The following is a 20,489-nucleotide window of genomic DNA, read 5'->3' on the forward strand; positions in this document are numbered from 1 at the left end:
AGCATAGGGCATCCCAGGAACATCAAAAGCCTCAACCCCAAAGTTACCAGCCGCCACCCCCTAGACATGTGGGCAGGCAGCACCCTGACCAACAGAACCACAGGCAGGACTGCAAAACTGAGCAGTCTTTTTACTGCACCTGACTTCTCTGTCATTGGCCAATCAGTCCGTTTCACCCCTTGTCTTTCCGATTGGTGTTCCTTCATGTCTAACACTTCAGTACTCTCTATCATAGCTACCACTGATGCAACTGAATCCGTTATACCCCCGTCACACGCCAAGCTATGGCCACCCCAACCTCCTCCAAAAAGGATGGAGGCCTCTGCCCATCCTTGATTTTGGAGGCCTGAATTCTTTTGTTACTCTATGTAGTTTCCGTACGGCTTCCTTGGACTCCATTATTCACATGTTATGTCCAGAGAGTTGGTTTACCGTAAGATGCTCACTTTCATGCTGGTATCCAGTCAGATCATCAATGCTTTATCAGGGTTTCAGTTGGAGGAATCACTGTCTCTTTTGTCAGTGTTAGGACTAAAAGTCAACACAGAGAAGTTGACTTTGCAACCTGCACAATGTATAAATTGTATTAATGCGACTGGATACTTTCTTGAAACAGTTTTTTCCCCCTGACAACAAGTCTGTGAAAATGCATGATTTGTTATGCTCCTTTTCTTCAGGTGCTTAGTTCCAGCAACTCCTGGAGCTGATGGCATCTACCACAGCTTTGGGACAGCATGCTCGACTGAGAATGAGGTCTCTTCAAGTCTGGTTTCTCTCACTTTTTCAGATATCTTGCAACCACCCATCCATGTTACTCCAGGTGACTCCAGAACTCACTGCACAACTGGACTGGTGGAGATCTCCCCCCAACCTATGGATAGGGAGACCCTTTGGCCTCTTGACCTGGTTGGTTGAGTCAGTGGTGGATGCCAGCTCGCCAGGCTGGTGGGGGGCTCGGCTACACCACCATGTTGCCCTTTGCCACTGGTCCACGATAGTAGCTGGACTACATATCATTGTTCTGGACCTCCTGGCAATCACCAAGGCCTTTCGAGCCTCTGAGCCCATACTCCGGGATTGGGTGTTCCAGGTCGCATCAGACAATACCACTGCAGTTTATTATATAAACAAGCAGGGCGGCGCTCACTTGTTACACCTTCTCTTTCACACCATTGACCTTTCGGAATGGTGTTATGCTCACCACATTTATCCGGTGGCTGTACATTTGGCAGGTGAGAACAATTCCGTAGTAGGCCATCTCAGCAGACTACAGCCCTGCTCTCACAAGCGGGCTCTTGACGCCGCCATCTTTTGTTGCCTCTGTTGTTTATGGGAGATTCCAGACACAGACGTTTTCGCATCCCGGATGAACAAGATGTGTGCCATATTCTGCTCCCAAACTGGCATCAGCTGAAACTCCCTAGGGAATGCTTTCCTGATGAATTGGTCACAGGTCCTCCGTTACAGGTTTCCACCTTTCCCCCTTCTTCAAAGGACTGTTGTTTGAGTCCAACATGAGTGCGCAAATGTCATGCTTGGTCGCCTCACTAGCCATGGTTCTCGATCCTGCTCCCGTGAGCCGCAGAATACATCAGGCTGCAGCTAGTCCCTCACCTACTATCTCGGGACAAAGGTCGGACATTTCATCGGGACCTCAAGTCCCTCTACCTGTCAGCTTGGAGTCTTTCCTGACAGTAACAGACGTGCTCAGTCATGCTCACAAACCTTCTACCACCTTGACCTACTCCTTTAATGGGTAGGTGTTCTGTCACTTTGCATCAAGATGACATTTGCCTACTAGGCCAATTTATCTGGACGCATTCCTTCAGTTTCTCCTTCACCTGTTTTGCCTGGGACTGGGCCGTTTTACCTGCAAGCTATTTCTCTGAGGCCTGGAGAATATGTGCCCTGCCTATAGACCACTAACACCTCAGTGGTCTCTCCAATTAATTCTTCGGTGGCTTATGAGGCCTCCCCTCAAGCCCTTGGCATCAGTATCACTCCGCTTGCCAAACCTCAAGACTGGCTTTCTCCTGGTGATATCCTTAAGCTTGGAGGACTGGCTACACTAAGAACAGGTCCTCCTTTCTGCAAAGTAACCTTATGGCCAGACCTTACCTTCCTGCCTAAGGTATTTTCTGCCTTCCATTTGAACCAGCCAGCTGTCCTTCTTGTCTTCTTTCCCACACCATCTTCACCGCTTGAGACAGCTCTGCACGCTCTAGACATGAAACGTGCTCCGTCATATTATGTGCATCGCACAACCACTTTTCGTGCCTCACAACATCACTTCGTCACCTTTGCTGGCTCCTCCTTTGGAGCACCAGCTTCCTCTCAGGCCATCTCTAGATGGATAGTCCAGACCATCCGTCTTCTCTATGATTTGGCAGAGACTCCTCTTCCAAAATCAGGGAGAGCTCACTCTAATAAAGTTGTAAAATCCTCAACGGCCTTTCTCCATGGAGTGGACATTGTGAATGTCTGCCACGTGGAGACATGTGCCACTCCATCTATCTTTATCTCACACTACTGCCTGGATGTCCGGCCAAAGGCTCAGGCTGTGGTAGGTCAAGCTGCCATGGCTTCTGCACTTTCGTGACATCCCTCCTCCTGGTTAGTCAGCTTGCCAGTCACCCATTAGTGTGTATTCACAGAGGCCATGAAGGAGAAAGAAGTTACTTACCTGTAACATTGGTTCGAGTGGTCCTTTGTGAATTCACACATCCTGTCCTCCTCCCCGCTGTCTGTCACATGTGCCATGGCATGCTGGACAGAGGCGGTCAGTTTCTTAGGACTGAGGTACTGGATGCTAGGGGCAGAGTTATATAGCCAGGTGTAGGGGAGGTCCTGGCACCAAGTGCTTAAAGCTGTGAAAGTTTCTGAAACTGCTCTGCTCAAGCGCAGATTAACACAGAGGACTACTCGAGGAACCAGAGTTACAGGTAAGTAACTACTCTTTTTCATTGAAAATTACTGCCATGTAACTGACTGTACAGTTGCAATTTTTTAAGTAAATGTTTAGGACTGAAGTGAAAATGCATTTAATGCTTGCTTTCTTGTTTGCTTCTGAAATACATATCTTGCAAGAATTAATACTATATAACGTTTAATGGTAGACATGAAAATTGTGCCCAAATGCTTTCTGCAAAATACTCATGTGTGGAGTTAGACACATCTTTAGTTATTCTGGTAAAAGCAACTATACATAGATTGAAAAATCTTATTTTGCTGCAGAGGTCTGATTGCCAGTTCAGGTGGGCCAGTAAGAGTGCAAATGTTACCAGGACGAGAGAACTATCCTGCAATATATGCTAATGGAGTCCAGTCTCAAGTGCTCTCTAGATGGTCATCATCATTCTCAGTATCCAGTAAGTGAATGACAAAGTCTTACCAATTTAGTAAATGATGATGAAATTATCAGTACAGAATAAAAGTGAAGTTGATGTGTATTCCATTTTTTCTGGCTTTATTTCCTATTTGTCTTACTAGCAACATGCCAAACTATGCCTCTTCATATATTTGATGGAGAATTTCAGGCAAGCGTAGGAAAAAAATAAATCAAAGATTAGTTAAATAATGCACTACCAAGAAAAGGTTTGCCTTTTTAAAGTTGCATGAAGTGAACATGCATGCAAGAATATGTGCAACTGTCAAAACATTGGCTGTTGGATTATTTTTACTCAAAGGATGCCATGAGCAACAGCAATTACACATAGTCTAATTGCTGTTCAGAAGTACCAGTGTAGCTAACATTCTACTGCATAAGCCACAAGATGAGAGAGAGATCTTTATAAATATGTTTATGAAATGTTTGAGACACTGAATAACTAACTCGGTGGAAGATCATTCTATAGGTCAAATTATATGCCATAGATAACCCTTAGGTAGAAACTGAAACCATTTAATATTCCAGAGACTGATTCAGATTTTTGTGACTGATCTGTAACATATAGTTTGGGTCTCTGTCTCAGTGCTTATATTCGTGTAGGGCACTTGTTCATTATAACACTGAAATGGAAGTACAAAGTGATGATTCACACGCGGTGCATCTCTTGAAAGTGTGGACAGGCAAAGAGAACTCTCTGTGTGTCTCTTTTTCTACGCATTAAACAAAGTCAGTAAAACATTTACCGATTTCTATAGTTAAATGATCTCTGCACAGTATCAGGACACCCTCAGTGGCAAAAGAAGATATCATTTCTGGCTTAGAGAAGTCAGTTCTGAGTGAGCAAGGCAAATGAACCAGTTTTCATAACCACCTGAAAGTTACAGAACAGAATGGAGAGATGACTTTTCAAAACAAGTGTGTTTTTCCATCTTTTCCATCTTTTGTATAGGAAGTTGTAAATATTGGCAATGTACTCATTTGGTTTTCTGCTCTCTGCAGTTTTCTGCACTTTTGAAATCATAATACTGTACTATGAAGTGAAAGGGGTAGGAAGTGAAGGAAAACAAGCCCTTCCAGAAAGTAGATCCAACACCTTCAAGTTTCAGTCTGTTTGCAACTTCTGTTACAAGATGAAAGTATACACATAGAATGTATTTTATCACAACATTTATTGTAATGAAATAATGTTTCCCCTCCCCCCAATATGGTAATAGGTATCCAAAGTGGAGCACTTGAAGCAGCAGGGCGGCCAGTTTCAACAGCACGCCCATCCACGGGTGAGAAGGTTCTATCAATATATTTTTTTCTTGTTAGGAGTGTCTTAGAAATAAGCTGTCTCTATGTTTATTCTATTGTTTCTATATAATACATCATCCACACTGTATCACATGTACAAAGAAGCACATAGGGAGCTCTGTGTGAAGAGAAGGATCCCACTAATTTTCAAGACCTGAAAGAATTGTTCAGGTCATAATTTTATAATGTAGAAAAGTCTGGAAACGAGGGCCCTTCAGATGTGTGAAACTTCAGTTCCAATTGTACTATTTCCACTGCCATTATGACAACTAAGTTATGAAGCTCACTTGATTATTTTTGGCATAGCATGGTTTACATATTCATTATGAGGATAAATGGGGAAAAAAAAAACATGTATGTCACCAAACCCCTAAAAGAAAGATGAGATGCAACCTAGCTCTCAGTAGTTCCAATTAGATTCACTTCATGCCACATTATTGTACAGCTTACTTAGCTGTAAATAATTAATTATGTTTTGTACTTTTTAGGTAAAAGACTTAAGAAACCTCTTGAGAAAAAAGCAGGGAACAAAGGTAGGAGACAGCGAAGGCCATGCTACATGAAACAAATCTCTTGTGTTAATTTGACTTTTAATTTAATGTTAACTGTCTTGTGTGTTCATAGACTGTAAAGCAGATATTGCTTTTCTGATTGATGGAAGCTACAGTATTGGGCAGCGTAGATTTAATCTGCAGAAGAACTTTGTTGGGAAAATAGCAACGATGCTGGGCATTGGAACGGAAGGACCACATGTGGGAGTTGTACAAGCCAGGTACCAGAAATACATCCTATTTGGTGCATCACTCTTTCTTGAGTGCTTTAAAGCAGGCATCATTCAATTAAGACCTTTTCTTAATCTACATATTTGCTGTCATTGTTCGGTTCACCTAAGTCAATAGGATAGTAGTAGCCATTTACTGTCATTAATCCTCCAAATTTGTTGGTCTGCATCATATTGTTTCAGCAGTCTGTTTGTCTTTAATATGCTGTCTTTCTCTCCATAGGGGACTCCAGGTTGCTCACAATCAATTAAAATGATTGTAGTAATCACACCATTAAAACACCATAAGAAACAACAGTAAAAAATTAAACAAATAACAATATTTATTAAAACCACAATTAAAAACAATTTTAAAAACATGTATAAATATCTATATTAAATAGATGTACCATTACTAAAAAAACATTTATTTCTTGAAAGCCTGCCTGTAAAGGAAAGTCTTTGCCTGATAATGAGGCAAAGAGAGAATGAGGACAACCTGGTTTCTCAAAGATGTGTATTCCAAAACTTGGGAGCAGCCACAGAGAAGGCTCTTATTTTTTCACCAAGTGATCCTGTGAGAACAGTGGGACTGAAAGAAGGTCTTGTCGTGGAGATCTTAAAAGTCAAGGAAACTCCTTTGAGGTGATACAGTTCTTCAGATAGTCTGGACCCTAGCTTTATAAGGGTTTCTTAGGTCATAACCAATGCTTCAGTTTCCTCCTGGAAACAGATTGGCAGCCAGTAAAGCCATTGTAATAAGGGAGTTACATGATCTCTGTAACCAACACTGCAGTAATCTGGCTGCAGCATTTTGAACCAACTGGTTTCAGAAAGTCAAGCCCATGTAGTGCACACTGCAGTAATCCAGATGAACAATAACTAAGGTGTGTGTCATGGTGGCCAGATCAGACATCCTCAGGAATAGTTGCAGCTTGTACACCAGCTATAATTGTGTTAATGCACTTCTGGCCACCACTGAAATCTGTGCATCCAGGGTCAGGGCTGAACCAGGAGCAAATCCAAACTTGACTGTTCAGGCAGACTGTCAATCCATACACTACAGGCTGAATCCTGTAGGTTATCATGTGGCTTGCAATCACAAATAGATCTGATGTTCATGTTTATATCCTAACATTATTTTGCCCCTTCATGGATTGCTGCCTCATTGTGGCAAAGGCACCTGAGTAATTCAGAGAAGCTATGGGCTATGCTATGCAGGGATACCCAAGACAGACAGGTCATATTGGAGAGTTCTGACTGAATGCGATCCACCTGGAGCAGGAACTGGCAAGCCACTCCAGTATCTTTGCCAAGAAAACCCCATGAACAGAAATAAAAGGCTAAAAGATATGACACTGGAAGTTGAGCCCCTCAGGTCGGAAGGCCTCCAACATGCTACTGAGGAAGAGTGGAGGACAACTACAAGTAGCTCCAGAGCTAATGAAGTGGTTGGACCAAAGCTGAAAGGACGCTCAGGTGTGGACATGCCTGGAGGTGAAAGAAAAGTCTGATGCTGCAAAGAAAAATACTGCATAGGAACCTGGAATGTAAGATCTATGAACCTTGGTAACATCAGAGGACGAGATGGTTGGACAGTGTCATCGAAGCTACCAATATGAATTTGACCCAACTCCAGGAAACAGTGAAAGACAGGGGGGCCTGGCATGCTCTAGTCCATGGGATCACGAAGAATCAGACATGACTTAACGACTAAACAACAACAAACATTATTTTATTAGAGCAAACAGGCTGGAGACTTCAGCGTGGAGAATGTACTGTTGGGCTATTTGTAAGGGCCTGAGCCAGAGAATAATAATCATGTGAGAAAGGAAAGGTCAGTGTAGTTTGTTGACGTCATATTCCTCATCACTTCATAGCCTACCTGGTCTTCCTTAAGCTTTTTGCAATGCTGCTAATGTGCTTCCTAACTTTTTTCCCATTTTTTTAAAATGTATCTTGAAACCTTAAGTTTTTACAAGGCCAAAATCTGCAAAACAAACAAGCAAACACCATGTTTTGGCCTTGTAAACAGAGGGTATAGAAAATTGTGGTTTATATTGCATTATTCTCTTCTCTTTTCTTCTTACAATTCAGGAACCCACTTTAGCTAGATGTTGTAGATATATAGTGTACACAAGTGGACAGTGCCTTTTTTCAATGACCTCATTGCTTAGTCATACTCTCTTCCACAATAGCATCCACCTTTCCACAATAGTCAATAAGCATTTCATGACCACAGAGTATGCTGAACCCTTGATGGAGTTTTTTAGGACTATTACTATCCCATTCCTTTTCTTCTCAAATAATTTCTATGAGCTTGTTGGTACAGTCCCATGTGTGTTGTTGATGCTCTTTCAGCTGCATAAACATTCATGCTCAACTTTGTAAATACGTAGAATGAATTAAGGATAGCTAGCCAGCACCATGACATAGTGAAACATGGTTGTTTCAGTTATGTGATTATCATGAACATTGAAGGGTTATATTTCCTTCTAATATATTATTCAATATAATGGACACTCTGAAAGGCTTGGAGTAAATTTCAGCATATAAAGCTCTGTTATGCCTTTGTGTAACTTCATTATATCCTATATTTCTCCCAAATCATGAGCCCAGAAAGCTCACAAAATGCTGGCATGGAGGGAATGATGGATAAATAAAGCAGAATATTTAAAATGCTTTGAAACTTATAATAATAATGAAAGACCATTAAACTTAAGAGCAGAAATAAAAAATAATAATTTAAAAGAAGTAGTGCAGTACCCTGTTTAACATTCTGTCTGCAACCCAGTCAGCAGGCAAAAGCCTGACTGAAGAGAAAGATCTTTGCTGATGGAAGAACAAGAGGGAGGGGGGCAGCCTAGCCACCAGTGGAAAAACATTCCAAAGCCTGGGAGCATCCCATGGGGAAGGCTGTCTATGAAGTTCTTATTATGCATTTTAAAGCATTTTAAATATTCTACTTTATTTATCTTGTGAGGGCAAGAGTATTGAGAGAAGAGCTTCCCCTGAAGACCTCAAAACCTGGAGAGCCTCATATGGTCCTTCAAATAACCTAGACCTAAGCCATGAAAGGCTTTATAGGTCACAATCAGTACCATTGTAGTGGCCCAGAAATGGCTCAGCAGTCAATGTAATTGAAATAACAGGGGACCTATATGTTCTATAAAGAAGTGCTGAAGCGCATAAAACCGCACATGTCACTGGAAGGCAAAATAACAAAACTTAGACTTAGTTATTTCGGCCATCTCATGTGATCAACATCATTGGAGAAAGATGTTATGTTCAGAATGGTCAGTGATAAAAGATGACGAGGATGCCAAAGAACATGTTGGTTGGATGTAATCAAAGCAGACATCTAGCCAAAATATAAAGAAGCTCAAAGAAGCTGTACAAGATTGGAAATAATCTTAATAAGATTGGAAATAATCATGAAATTGCCAAGGGTCAGATATGGCTGAATGGATAATTTGATTTAATATGTTCTGTATTCCATATAATGGTTCTGAATAAGTCCAATGTGAATAAGCAGATTTTTTTTCAACAGACAGAGGTCATAGAATCTGCCTTATACCAGGTCAGTCTATTTTGACTTTAATAATAATCATGCACCATCAAGTCAATTCTGACTTACCATGATACCTTTTTCTCTCAGGATTTTCTTGGCAGAGAATACTCAGAAGAGGTTTATCATTCCCTTCTTCTGGGGACACCTTGGGACTTTGCAGCTTGCCCAAGGCTTTCTCTCTGCAGGCACAGTGGGGAAATCTAACTTTCAACCTCTAACTCGCTGAGTTGTACCTACTGTTTAATCTCTCTTTTGCTAGAGAAGCCTGAACCTGTCTGTATGCAGAGCATGTGCTCAGCGATTGAGCTGTGGTCTCCTTCCCAGTTTGAAAACCATACACCTATTTAGCCTGCATAATTAACTTGTAAACCGCCTAGAGTGCTTGAAGCGCTATGGGGCGGTATATAAGCAGCATGTTTTGCTTTGCTTTTTATTGAGCGTTTTTCATTCAGATCCCAACATCTGGTCTTGTGTGAAGGGCAAATCTCCAGCACTGTAACTTCTCTGGCAGTTATTTCTGGGCTAAAGGAAGAGTAAAAGCCTATAAATCTTTTTTCCCCTTCTCTAAAAGTTGAACCATATGTGAGATTCCAAAGTAGAGGTTTTTTCCCTGCCACTTTCCTCAACATTTTTATTAAATTATGAACTCTACTATATTCAGTACTTGTCAACAGAACAATGTTGGTTACAGTGTAAACGAAAAGAAAGAATAAGCACATCATGACCATGAGTTATCACATAAGCATTTCAGCCACAAAAGGATTGTTCCAATTATATTTGTTGACTGCACTAGCACCATTAGTGTTTCATCCAAGGGTATTAGTGTCATCTGGTCTCCAAAGTTCTTCAGAAAACTCTTGCAGTGCCAAGAAAATCTTTTGTTTTGAAAGGCTGACCATGATGGAAAAACACTTAAAAGAGATTAAGGCAGGGCTGGACTTAAACTGAAAATAGCACTCCTAGATTTAGTTGAGTCGTGTCCTTTGTTATACAGCCAATAATACAGTCATTCTACTTCTGGTAGTGCAGGTGGAGGGGGGGGGAGTAAGAGATCACAACAGGTGTTGGGAAACAGTTTATTCCAGTGAGCCCAATGCATTTTGAGTGGAATTATTTCTTTGGTGCATCCATGACAGACATACTAACAAACAGAAATTCATAATAAGGAACTTAAAAATACATCCTGTGAAAATAACTTTGCATTATATTTCATAGTCACGTTTATATGAGATGGCTGCTTTTATAACTGCATGGAAAAGAGCACATTTGGCTGAGGGGCTAATAACGCATTGCGCAGAAATGCATGCACCAGAATTCAAACACCCCTTTTTTAAAAAATGAAACAGAAAAAAGAAAATATAACTGCTTCGAAGGAGCAGGTTGCTTGATTACTGAGAATTTGAAGTGGAGATGCTGAGTGTGTGTGCATGTAATGTGTGTGTGTGTGTGAGAGAGAGACAGACAGACAGATAGAAAAATTTTGTTTATGTCTGTCAATTCTGCACTCCCAATTAGTATGTCAGTTGTCACTTCCATGTGGGATGTGGTGGCACCGTCATAAGATCGAATCCATGCAATAGAGTGAGCTCCCGTCGCTTGTCCCAGCTCCTGCCAACCTAGCAGTTTGAAAGCATGTAAAAATGCAAGTAGATAAGTAGGTACCATCATAGTGGGAACATAACAGCAGTCCGTGTCTAGTTGCGCTGGCCACATGATCACAGCAACTGTCTATGGACAAACACTGGCTCTATGGCTTGGAGAGGGAGATGAGCACTGCACCCTAGAGTTGGACACAATTGGACTAAATGTCAAGGGGAACCTTTACCTTTACCTGTCACTTCCATGGCATTCTTACCACTTGTTTGCAAAAGGAGACAACATAAACTGATGGTAAAATAGATTTTTAAAAGACTAATAGATTAAATTGTGTCACTGAAATGGCATAAATTTTAGAATTGCTTATTATAGCACAAATTTGTTCTGTTGTTGCTTTGTAGTGAGCATCCAAAAATTGAATTTTACCTGAAAAACTTCACTGCATCAAAAGATGTTTTATTTGCCATAAAAGAGATAGGTTTCAGAGGAGGCAATGCCAACACAGGTAAGCACAAGATCAGGCATGCAGAAGATAAGAACAGATTTTAGAATACAATTGGGCAAAGTCCAGCATGAAGTCCAGCATCTGCTCCTATGCTCCTCACCTTTCTTTTTCTTCCCATGGCAGTCTGGCTACTAAACATGCTCTAGAGTAGGGGTCCCCAATCCCCGGTCCATGGCCCGGTGTTAGTCCATGGCCTGGGCCACACCAGGCCGCCGAGACAGATCTCCCACCCACCCCTGCATGCACACACACACACCCAGCCCCTTCACGCATGCGCCCAAGTGCGTGCCCCAACCCCTTTGCGCATGTGTGTAAGTGCCTTCAAGCACATCCCACCCTTTGTGCATGAGTTTGCACAGGCCCACGCAAGGGCCCCACTCCTTTGCACATGCGTGCGAACATGGGGGTTGCCCTGCCTTCCCCAATCTGTCCGCAGTGTTAAAAACTTTGGGGACCACTGCTCTAGAGGGTGTCTCTGTAAAGGGAAAGGGAATAAACCCCTCTCTTAGTCATTCCATTGGTGGAAGAATTTAATGGGACACAGGCCTTGATACCCAGCACTGAAGTGGTTGACAACCTAGACTTCATCTCTAAAAATGAAGGGTTTTATATAATTTGCTCTACTGTTGAAATGAATTATCAGAAATGAATTATCACTGATCAAAATTCTTCAGTGCAGAAAACCAGTAGCATAATTGCAGAAGGTCACCTCTATATGGGAATGGCCTTCATTTAGGAAAACACTCAAAGACAGTGGCATCATGACTGTCAGTGCTGTGGTTTAAATCCATGGACCCAATACCCAGCTATGTGCATGAGCCTTGCAGAAAGCTAAACAATAGAATTTCAAATAAGAGAAGAAACACAAGTTTTTAGATGCAACTATACTTGTAACACCATTATTACCACCCTGCTGCTTGAAATGGTTGACTAATCTATGCAGTACAGGTAGGAATATCCCAATAGTTCTTGATACAAGCACTGTTTTGCATCATACAGAACCATTCATTTTTCTATTAATTAGGATTAATTTGCTAATCTGTGACATATTTAGATGTAGATGTCGAACTAGACCAAGCTGTGCTTTCAGTAGATATAATATGATAATAATAACAAGATGATTTCCACTTCTCTCCATATCAGGAAAAGCCTTGAAGCACACATCCCAGAGGTTCTTCTCTGCAGAACATGGCGTACGGAAAGGCATTCCTAAAATCATTGTAGTTTTAATAGATGGATGGCCGTCAGATGATATAGAAGAAGCTGGCATAGTGGCTCGAGAATTTGGTATTAATGTATTCATTGTGTCTGTTGCAAAACCTACAACTGAGGAACTCGGAATGGTTCAAGATGTTGGGTTCATTGAGAAGGTGAGAAGGGAATTTTAAAAAAAATTCTATTTTTTAAGGGGTTTAATTTTGTATCAAACTAAATTTCCAAATTGAGAAATCAGCACACTGCAAACGTAGTTGTGGCCAAGATAACATTTTAAAAAAGGAATGTCTACTAAATGTTAGCAAAAGTTAAATCACAATACGATGTTGGCATGCAGTGGGATTTTTCACTATTTATCACAAATCATGCCATGATGAATAGTTAGTGCCTTGATTAACATTTGACTCAGCACTCACCATGATAATAGTTAAGCTATCCAAAGGTAATAATTTTTCTAAGAGTTAAATCGTACATTTTTGAATTATAGGAAAATGTGTACTTTGCATAATACTGTGCCCCATGAAATGAGCCCCTGCTGTTACCACCATCACTCATCCACACGCAAAGTGGTTAGATAAAATCTATTTCCTCAGCAGAGGTATGATCATCCATGCATTTTCTGTTTTTCTTTTCAATACAGGCTGTTTGCCAAAACAATGGCTTTTTTTCATATAACATACCAAGTTGGTTTGGTACTACAAAATACGTGAAACCATTGGTTCAAAAACTCTGTGCTCATGAACGAATGCTATGCAGCAAGACTTGCTACAATTCAGTCAACATTGCTTTCCTGATAGACGGTTCCAGCAGTGTTGGTGATAGCAACTTTCGTCTCATGCTTGAATTCATCAGTAATGTTGCCAAATCATTTGAGATCACGGAGGTTGGTGCCAAAATAGCAGCAGTTCAGTTCACTTATGATCAGCGCACAGAGTTTGGCTTTACAGACTATAATACAAAAGAGATGGTTTTTTCTGGTCTTCGAGGAATCCGCTACATGAGTGGCGGTACTGCTACTGGAGAAGCCATTACCTACACTATCGTAAATGTGTTTGGACCCGTGAGAGATGGAGCCAACAAAAATTTCCTAGTCATTTTGACTGATGGCCAGTCTTATGATGATGTCCGAGGGCCAGCTACAGCTGCTCATAAAGCAGGTAAATAATGGACACTATCTGTATTCATAGGAATAACAACTCACCAGTTTTTAAAACCTAGGTGAATGACAGATGTTCATTACATGACAAGCAAGTTAGGTTATAAGTATTATAACCTAGGTTTTAAGTATTATATTCATTTAATTATTTAAAATATCTGTACCTTGCCTTCCTCCACAAGGCAACTATACAGTGTAACTAAGGGTGACTGAAATAGATTTCTCCCAAGTGAAAGGAAAATCCAATGCTGCAAAGAAAAATACTGCATAGGAACCTGGAATGTAAGATCTATGAACCTTGGGAAGCTGGGTGTGGTCAAACAGGAGATGGCAAGAATAAACTTCGACATCCTGGGCATCAGTGGACTAAAATGGACAGGAATGGGCGAATTCAGCTCAGATGATTATCATATCTACTATTGTGGGCAAGAATCCCGTAGAAGGAATGGAGTAGCCTTCGTAATCAACAAAAGAGTGGGAAAAGCTGTAATGGGATACAATCTCAAAAATGATAGAATGATGTCAATACGAATCCAAGGCAGACCTTTCAACATCACAATAATCCAAGTTTATGCACCAACCACCCCTGCTGAGGAGACTGAAATTGAACAGTTTTATGAAGATTTACAACACCTTCTAGAACTGACACCAAAGAAAGATGTTCTTCTCATTCTAGGGGACTGGAATGCTAAAGTAGGGAGCCAAGAGATAAAAGGAACAACAGGGAAGTTTGGCCTTGGAGATCAGAACGAAGCAGGACAAAGGCTAATAGAGTTTTGTCAAGAGAATAAGCTGGTCATCACAAACACTCTTTTCCAACAACACAAGAGGCGACTCTATACATGGAAATCACCAGATGGGCAATATCGAAATCAGATTAATTATATTCTCTGCAGCCAAAGATGGAGAAGCTCTATACAGTCAGCAAAAACAAGACCTGGAACTGACTGCGGCTCTGATCATCAGCTTCTCATAGCAAAATTCAAGCTTAGACTTAAGAGAGTAGGAAAAACCACTGGGCCACTCAGGTATAATCTAAACCAGGCTTGTCCAACCCGCGGCCCGAGGGCCGCATGTGGCCCAGGTCAGCTCGTAATGCGGCCCAGTGCAATTTTTTATTTTTAAAGAAATTCCAAAGTTTCAAGTTACACTGCCGGCGCTTGTGGCCGGAATGTGGCCAGGGCATGTCACAACAGTAGAGGGGGAGAGAGGGAAGGAAGGAAGGAGGGGGAGGGGAGGGGACAGGGGGGCCGCGTGACTGCATTGTGCCATCCCCGTCAATAGGTGGACCCCTTCTCGGCCCCATAAAGCCGCCAGAGTCGAAGCTGGCAGCCTCTGCTGTCTGAGATTGCAGCTGCCGGTAAACGCGCTTGGAGCAGGGCTGCGGAGGACGGCTAGGGCTGCCCCCCTATGCGGCCCAAACCAAATGTATGTGCGTCCCAAACCAAATTTTCATCTTCTAATGTGGCCCAGGGAAGGTGAAAGGTTGGACACCCCTGATCTAAACCAAATCCCCTATGCGTACACAGTGGAAGTAAAGAACAGATTTAAGGAACTAGATTTGGTGGACAGAGTGCCTGAAGAACTTTGGATAGAGGCTCGGAACATTGTCCAGGAGGCAGCAACAAAAACCATCCCAAAGAAAAGGAAATGCAAGAAAGCAAAATGGCTGTCCAACGAGGCCTTAGAAATAGCAGAGAGGAGAAGGGAAGCAAAATGCAAGGGAGATAGGGAAAGTTACAGAAAGTTGAATGCAGACTTCCAAAGAATAGCAAGGAGAGACAAGAGGGCCTTCTTAAATGAATAGTGCAAAGGAATAGAGGAAAATAACAGAAAAGGAAAAACCAGAGGTCTGTTCAGGAAAATTGGAGATATTAGAGGAACATTTCGCGCAAAGATGGACATGATAAAGGACAAAAATGGGAGGGACCTAACAGAAGCAGAAGACATCAAGAAGAGGTGGCAAGAATACACAGAGGAATTATATCAGAAAGATGTGGATATCCCGGACAACCCAGACAATGCAGCTGCTGACCTTGAGCCAGACATCCTGGAGAGTGAAGTCAAGTGGGCCTTAGAAAGCCTGGCTAACAACAAGGCCAGTGGAGGTGATGGCATTCCAGTTGAACTATTTAAAATCTTGAAAGATGATGCTGTTAAGGTGCTACATTCAATATGCCACCAAGTTTGGGAAACCCAACAGTGGCCAGAGGATTGGAAAAGATCAGTCTACATCCCAATCCCAAAGAAAGGCAGTGCCAAAGAATGCTCCAACTACTGCACAATTGCACTCATTTCACACGCTAGCAAGGTTATGCTCAAAATCCTCCAAGGTAGGCTTCGGCAGTATGTGGACCGAGAACTCCCAGAAGTACAAGCTGGATTCCGAAGAGGCAGAGGCACTCGAGACCAAATTGCTAACTTGTGCTGGATTATGAAGAAAGCCAGAGAGTTCCAGAAAAATATCTACTTCTGCTTCATCGACTATGCAAAAGCCTTTGACTGTGTGGACCACAACAAACTATGGCAAGTTCTTAAAGAAATGGGAGTGCCTGACCACCTTATCTATCTACTGAGAAACCTATATGTGGGACAGGAAGCAACAGTTAGAACTGGATATGGAACAACTGATTGGTTCAAAATTGGGAAAGGAGTACGACAGGGCTGTATATTGTCCCCCAGCTTATTCAACTTATATGCAGAATACATCACGCGAAAGGCTGGACTGGAGGAATCCCAAACCGGAATTAAGATTTCCGGAAGAAACATCAACAACCTCCGATATGCAGATGACACCACTCTGATGGCAGAAAGTGAGGAGGAATTAAAGAACCTTGTAATGAGGGTGAAAGAGGAGAGTGCAAAAAATGGTCTGAAACTCAACATCAAAAAAACTAAGATCATGGCCACTGGTCCCATCACCTCCTGGGAAATAGAAGGGGAAGATATGGAGGCAGTGACAGATTTTATTTTCCTGGGCTCCATGATCACTGCAGATGGAGACAGCAGCCCCGAAATTAAAAGATGCATGCTTCTTGGGAGGAAAGCGATGACAAATCTTGACAGCATCTTAAAAAGCAGAGACATCACCTTGCCAACAAAAGTCCGAATAGTCAAAGCTATGGTTTTTCCTGTCGTGATGTATGGAAGTGAGAGCTGGACCATAAAGAAAGCAGACCGCCGAAGAATTGATGCCTTTGAATTGTGGTGCTGGAGGACACTCTTGAGAATCCCCTGGACTGCAAGGAGAACAAACCTATCCATTCTAAAGGAAATCAACCCTGAGTGCTCACTGGAAGGACAGATCCTGAAGCTGAGGCTCCAGTACTTTGGCCATCCAATGAGAAGAAAAGACTCCCTGGAAAAGACCCTGATGTTGGGAAAGTGTGATGGCAAGAGGAGAAGGGGACGACCGAGGATGAGATGGCTGGACAGTGTCATCGAAGCAACCAACATGAATTTGACACAACTCCGGGAGGCAGTAGAAGATAGGAGGGCCTGGCATGCTCTGGTCCATGGGGTCACGAAGAGTCGGACACGACTAAACGACTAAACGACAAACGATGTAAGAATTTTATGAGCACAGGAGAAATGGTGGCTGGCATCCCATTCAATATTTATGTGTGCATGTGGAGCTCCACGTGAGGAAGCTGGCTGTGGACTCCAGGGTTGCTGGGAGTCCTCTCAGAATATTTATTTATTTATTTATTTATTTATTTATTTATTTATTTATTTATTTATTTATTTATTTATTTATTTATTTATTTATTTATTTATTTATTTATTTGCTTTTTACCCCGCCCCTCTAGACCCCCTCTAGAATATGGGGAAATGTTCTGGAGGAATCATTTGGTGGATTTCGTCCCTTTTTTAAAGTGTTTCTTTAAATGAAACTGTTATTAAGAGCTGTTAAGATATTTAAATAATGGCCATACTATTATTGGTGTTTGTGAGGTTTGTGTAACTTGCCTTGGCTAATGATGTTCCTGGTCCTCTGCCTAACTGAGCAACCAACATGCACAAACCTTATGTAAATGCCAATAGGATTCAGGGAATTAAATAATATCAGTGAGTTATTTAAAAAGCTGCCCAGAGTAGATTCATCAAATCTAGATGGGCGGGGTAAAAGCCAGGAAACAAACAAATAAAAAGAGGAACGAAAGACCATTGAGTAACAAATAATAATATTCCAAGTTTGATTTTATGAATGAAAATGGCCTTGAAGTTCTTTTCATGTCTACTGTACTTGAACTCTAAAGAGGCCTTCAAACAGCCTTGCTTTTTGACCAATTTGTTGTAGGTATCACAGTCTTCTCTATTGGCATTGCTTGGGCTCCACTGGAGGATTTAAAAGATATGGCTTCTGAACCTCGGGAGGCACACACCTTCTTCACAAGAGAATTTACTGGACTGGAGCAGATTGTTCCTGATGTCACCAGAGCTATTTGCAGAGATTTCTTGAACTCCAAGCAGTGAATGAAAGCCTGCAGATTTCTGCAAATGCACCAGGAAAGCCAAGGTGTTCTCTCTAGAATATAAGACTTTCTTTTATTCTAGCACCAGAGTCTTGACTTTGCTTAAGGCCCACTCTTTTAGGCAAAGTTCCTATTAAAATCAATGAACATTTTGCCTGAATCATTAGTAAGTAGAAAATTTGGCCTGAAGTTATAATTGTATATGTATATTTAATATTCCTCAGTTAAAGTGGTTCAAATCTTTTATTTAGGATTATTCCATATGTATTTTATGTATATATAGAAAATATACCGCTGCTCTTGGCATTAAATGCTATTATTAAGTCTCATCCCAAATTGAAAACAATCTGAGATAGATTCTATCAAGTGTAAAATGTCCTAGAATGGTGTCAACAGAGGTGAAAAGAATGTTATTGAGTATGTACCCTGTTTCCCCGAAAATAAGACAGGGTCTTATATTCATTTTTGCTCCAAAAAACACATTAGGGCTTATTTTCAGGGGATGTTTTACTTTTTGTCATGTACAACAAGCTTTGTTTATTCAAATACAGTCATGTCATCTTATTCTGGTTGCTGCTCAGTGGTGGAGGGCGGGGTTTCTCTTAATTGGGCCTTATTTTTGGAGTGTGGCTTATATTAGCATCCTGAAAAATCATACTAGGGCTTATTTTCTGGTTATTTCTTATTTTAGGGGAAATAGGGTAGTTATCAAACATATTACCAACATTACATTTGTATACCAGGTACTAGTCCTTAAAGAGTTGCATGCAACCCAATAGTTAATCTGCAATACGTAGAGAGAAATGAATTCAAGTAAAATACCATATTAAAAGACTGTGCATTGAGTGTGCTTAAACTATTGTACAACAAAAAGCCCATCAACCTATTTTAATTTCAGAATGCCTTGGTTATAGAATGACCTGCTGTTTTTTTTAAAAAATAAATCCTAAATTGCAACTTCCATATTGTATTGCATGTTTGAAACTTCTGAAATCTATTATGAAAAATGGTTTTGGTAGGAAGCTCTTAGCTTTATATTTAGCCCAATATATTTTTAATAAAGCTGACTCAATTTAAATCCAGGCACTTTAGACTGAATTCACAAAATATACATGGCAAGAATACCTAGTATTTTCTACCTAGTTGTCCAGATTTTTGTTTAGTGTATATAACAATTCAAATGTTCTAATTAAAAATGGATTCTGTTCAGATTACTAGAATTTTGCTCATGGATATTTTTATATGGAAAATGCACCTTACTTATATAACAAACTGTTCTTACATGTTTTTAGGGACTCAAAGGTGTAGTATGATGTAATTCAATAAAGCAGCAGTTTTAAAAATGCAGCTATTCAGTATCATTAACTAATAAATTATCACATGACACAGAATGTCATCACAATGTTTCTTTAAAAGACCAATACTATCAAACCCACTGAAACAGCATACAATGTAATCTTGATGAATTTGCTAGCTATATTCAAAACTGCAATAGGCGTTAGTTGTAGCAAAGGTTTTCCCTTTATATTCTATGAAATAATTTGATGAAATAATTTCAAAGATGAAAACTTATCTAATTTTTTTTCCTGTTTTGAGAGTTGCAGAACCAGAAGAAATCGCTCCTCTGAGCATCAGTGTGCCTTTCAAAACTCTCTGGAACACACTGAGGTGTAAGACTGGGAATGGGACAGAGAACAGAAGGCTCATTGGCACTGCTTAGATGATTTTGGCTTTAGAGAGGACTCCAGAGACCACTAGCAGCTGCATTGTCTACTGTTTCAAAAGTCCAGACCCATTATTAAAACATAAGCTGCACACCTTGTTTTAAAGGTACATCAAGCTTCTTAGAAGCTCCTAAATGCCATTCTTCTTTTCAGAAAATAATGAAACATATAATTAAGGAAGCATATCGGCCATGTGCTCACCTTCTCTGGCTTATGCTCTAATCCACACACAAAAGTGCGAAAATAAATGTATTCGTTGGTAAGATTCTGCAAAAGCAAAATGTGCTGCTTATATATTGCCCAATAGTGCTTCAAGCACTCTATGGGCAGTTTACAATTTAATTATGTGGGTTACACATTCCTCCCCCAGCAAGTTGGGTATTCAGTTTACTGACCTCAGAAAGATGGAAGACTGAATCAGCCTTGAGTACTGTTGAGTTTGAATTCAAGTCATGAGCAGTCTTGATTGATTAAACTTACTTCCACGCTTTGCGATTTTTCCCCATAGGCCCCATTTCCCCCAGCTGACCGGTGGGGGTTTCAGAAGGACCACGGGGGAGGGCTCCCCCGCAGTCCTTCCAAAGCTCCCGCCGGTCAGCTGGGGGAAAATGCCGGCAGGCGCTTCGGAAGGAGGGTGGGGCAGCCTTCCCCCACCCTCCTGCCCGATCGTCGGCCAAAAAAGCTGGCGTGCACTCGGGAGGAGGGCGCGGGAGCCTTCCCCCGCCCTCCTGGCCAAGTGCCGGCCCCATTTGTGGCCAGCTGATCGGCGGTTCCAAAATGGCCGCCACAAACATTTTCGGACG

General features: G+C 41.3%; 1 protein-coding gene across 1 annotated transcript in view; it reads left to right on the forward strand.

Annotated features, from left to right (window-relative positions):
- COCH (cochlin) overlaps positions 1–19,353 on the forward strand; it is a 39,594-nt gene extending 20,241 nt beyond the window's left edge. Inside the window, exons 4-11 of the mRNA XM_020788409.3 lie at positions 3,235–3,368; positions 4,603–4,665; positions 5,173–5,217; positions 5,309–5,456; positions 11,013–11,116; positions 12,260–12,486; positions 12,972–13,488; positions 17,788–19,353. Of these exons, the coding sequence (XP_020644068.2) occupies positions 3,235–3,368; positions 4,603–4,665; positions 5,173–5,217; positions 5,309–5,456; positions 11,013–11,116; positions 12,260–12,486; positions 12,972–13,488; positions 17,788–17,963 (1,414 nt within the window). The 3' untranslated portion in view covers positions 17,964–19,353. The remainder of the gene's footprint in view (positions 1–3,234; positions 3,369–4,602; positions 4,666–5,172; positions 5,218–5,308; positions 5,457–11,012; positions 11,117–12,259; positions 12,487–12,971; positions 13,489–17,787) is intronic.
- Positions 19,354–20,489: the final 1,136 nt, after the last annotated feature.

This window comes from Pogona vitticeps, chromosome 1 (assembly GCF_051106095.1).
Source record: "Pogona vitticeps strain Pit_001003342236 chromosome 1, PviZW2.1, whole genome shotgun sequence".
Taxonomy (NCBI): Eukaryota; Metazoa; Chordata; class Lepidosauria; order Squamata; family Agamidae; genus Pogona; species Pogona vitticeps.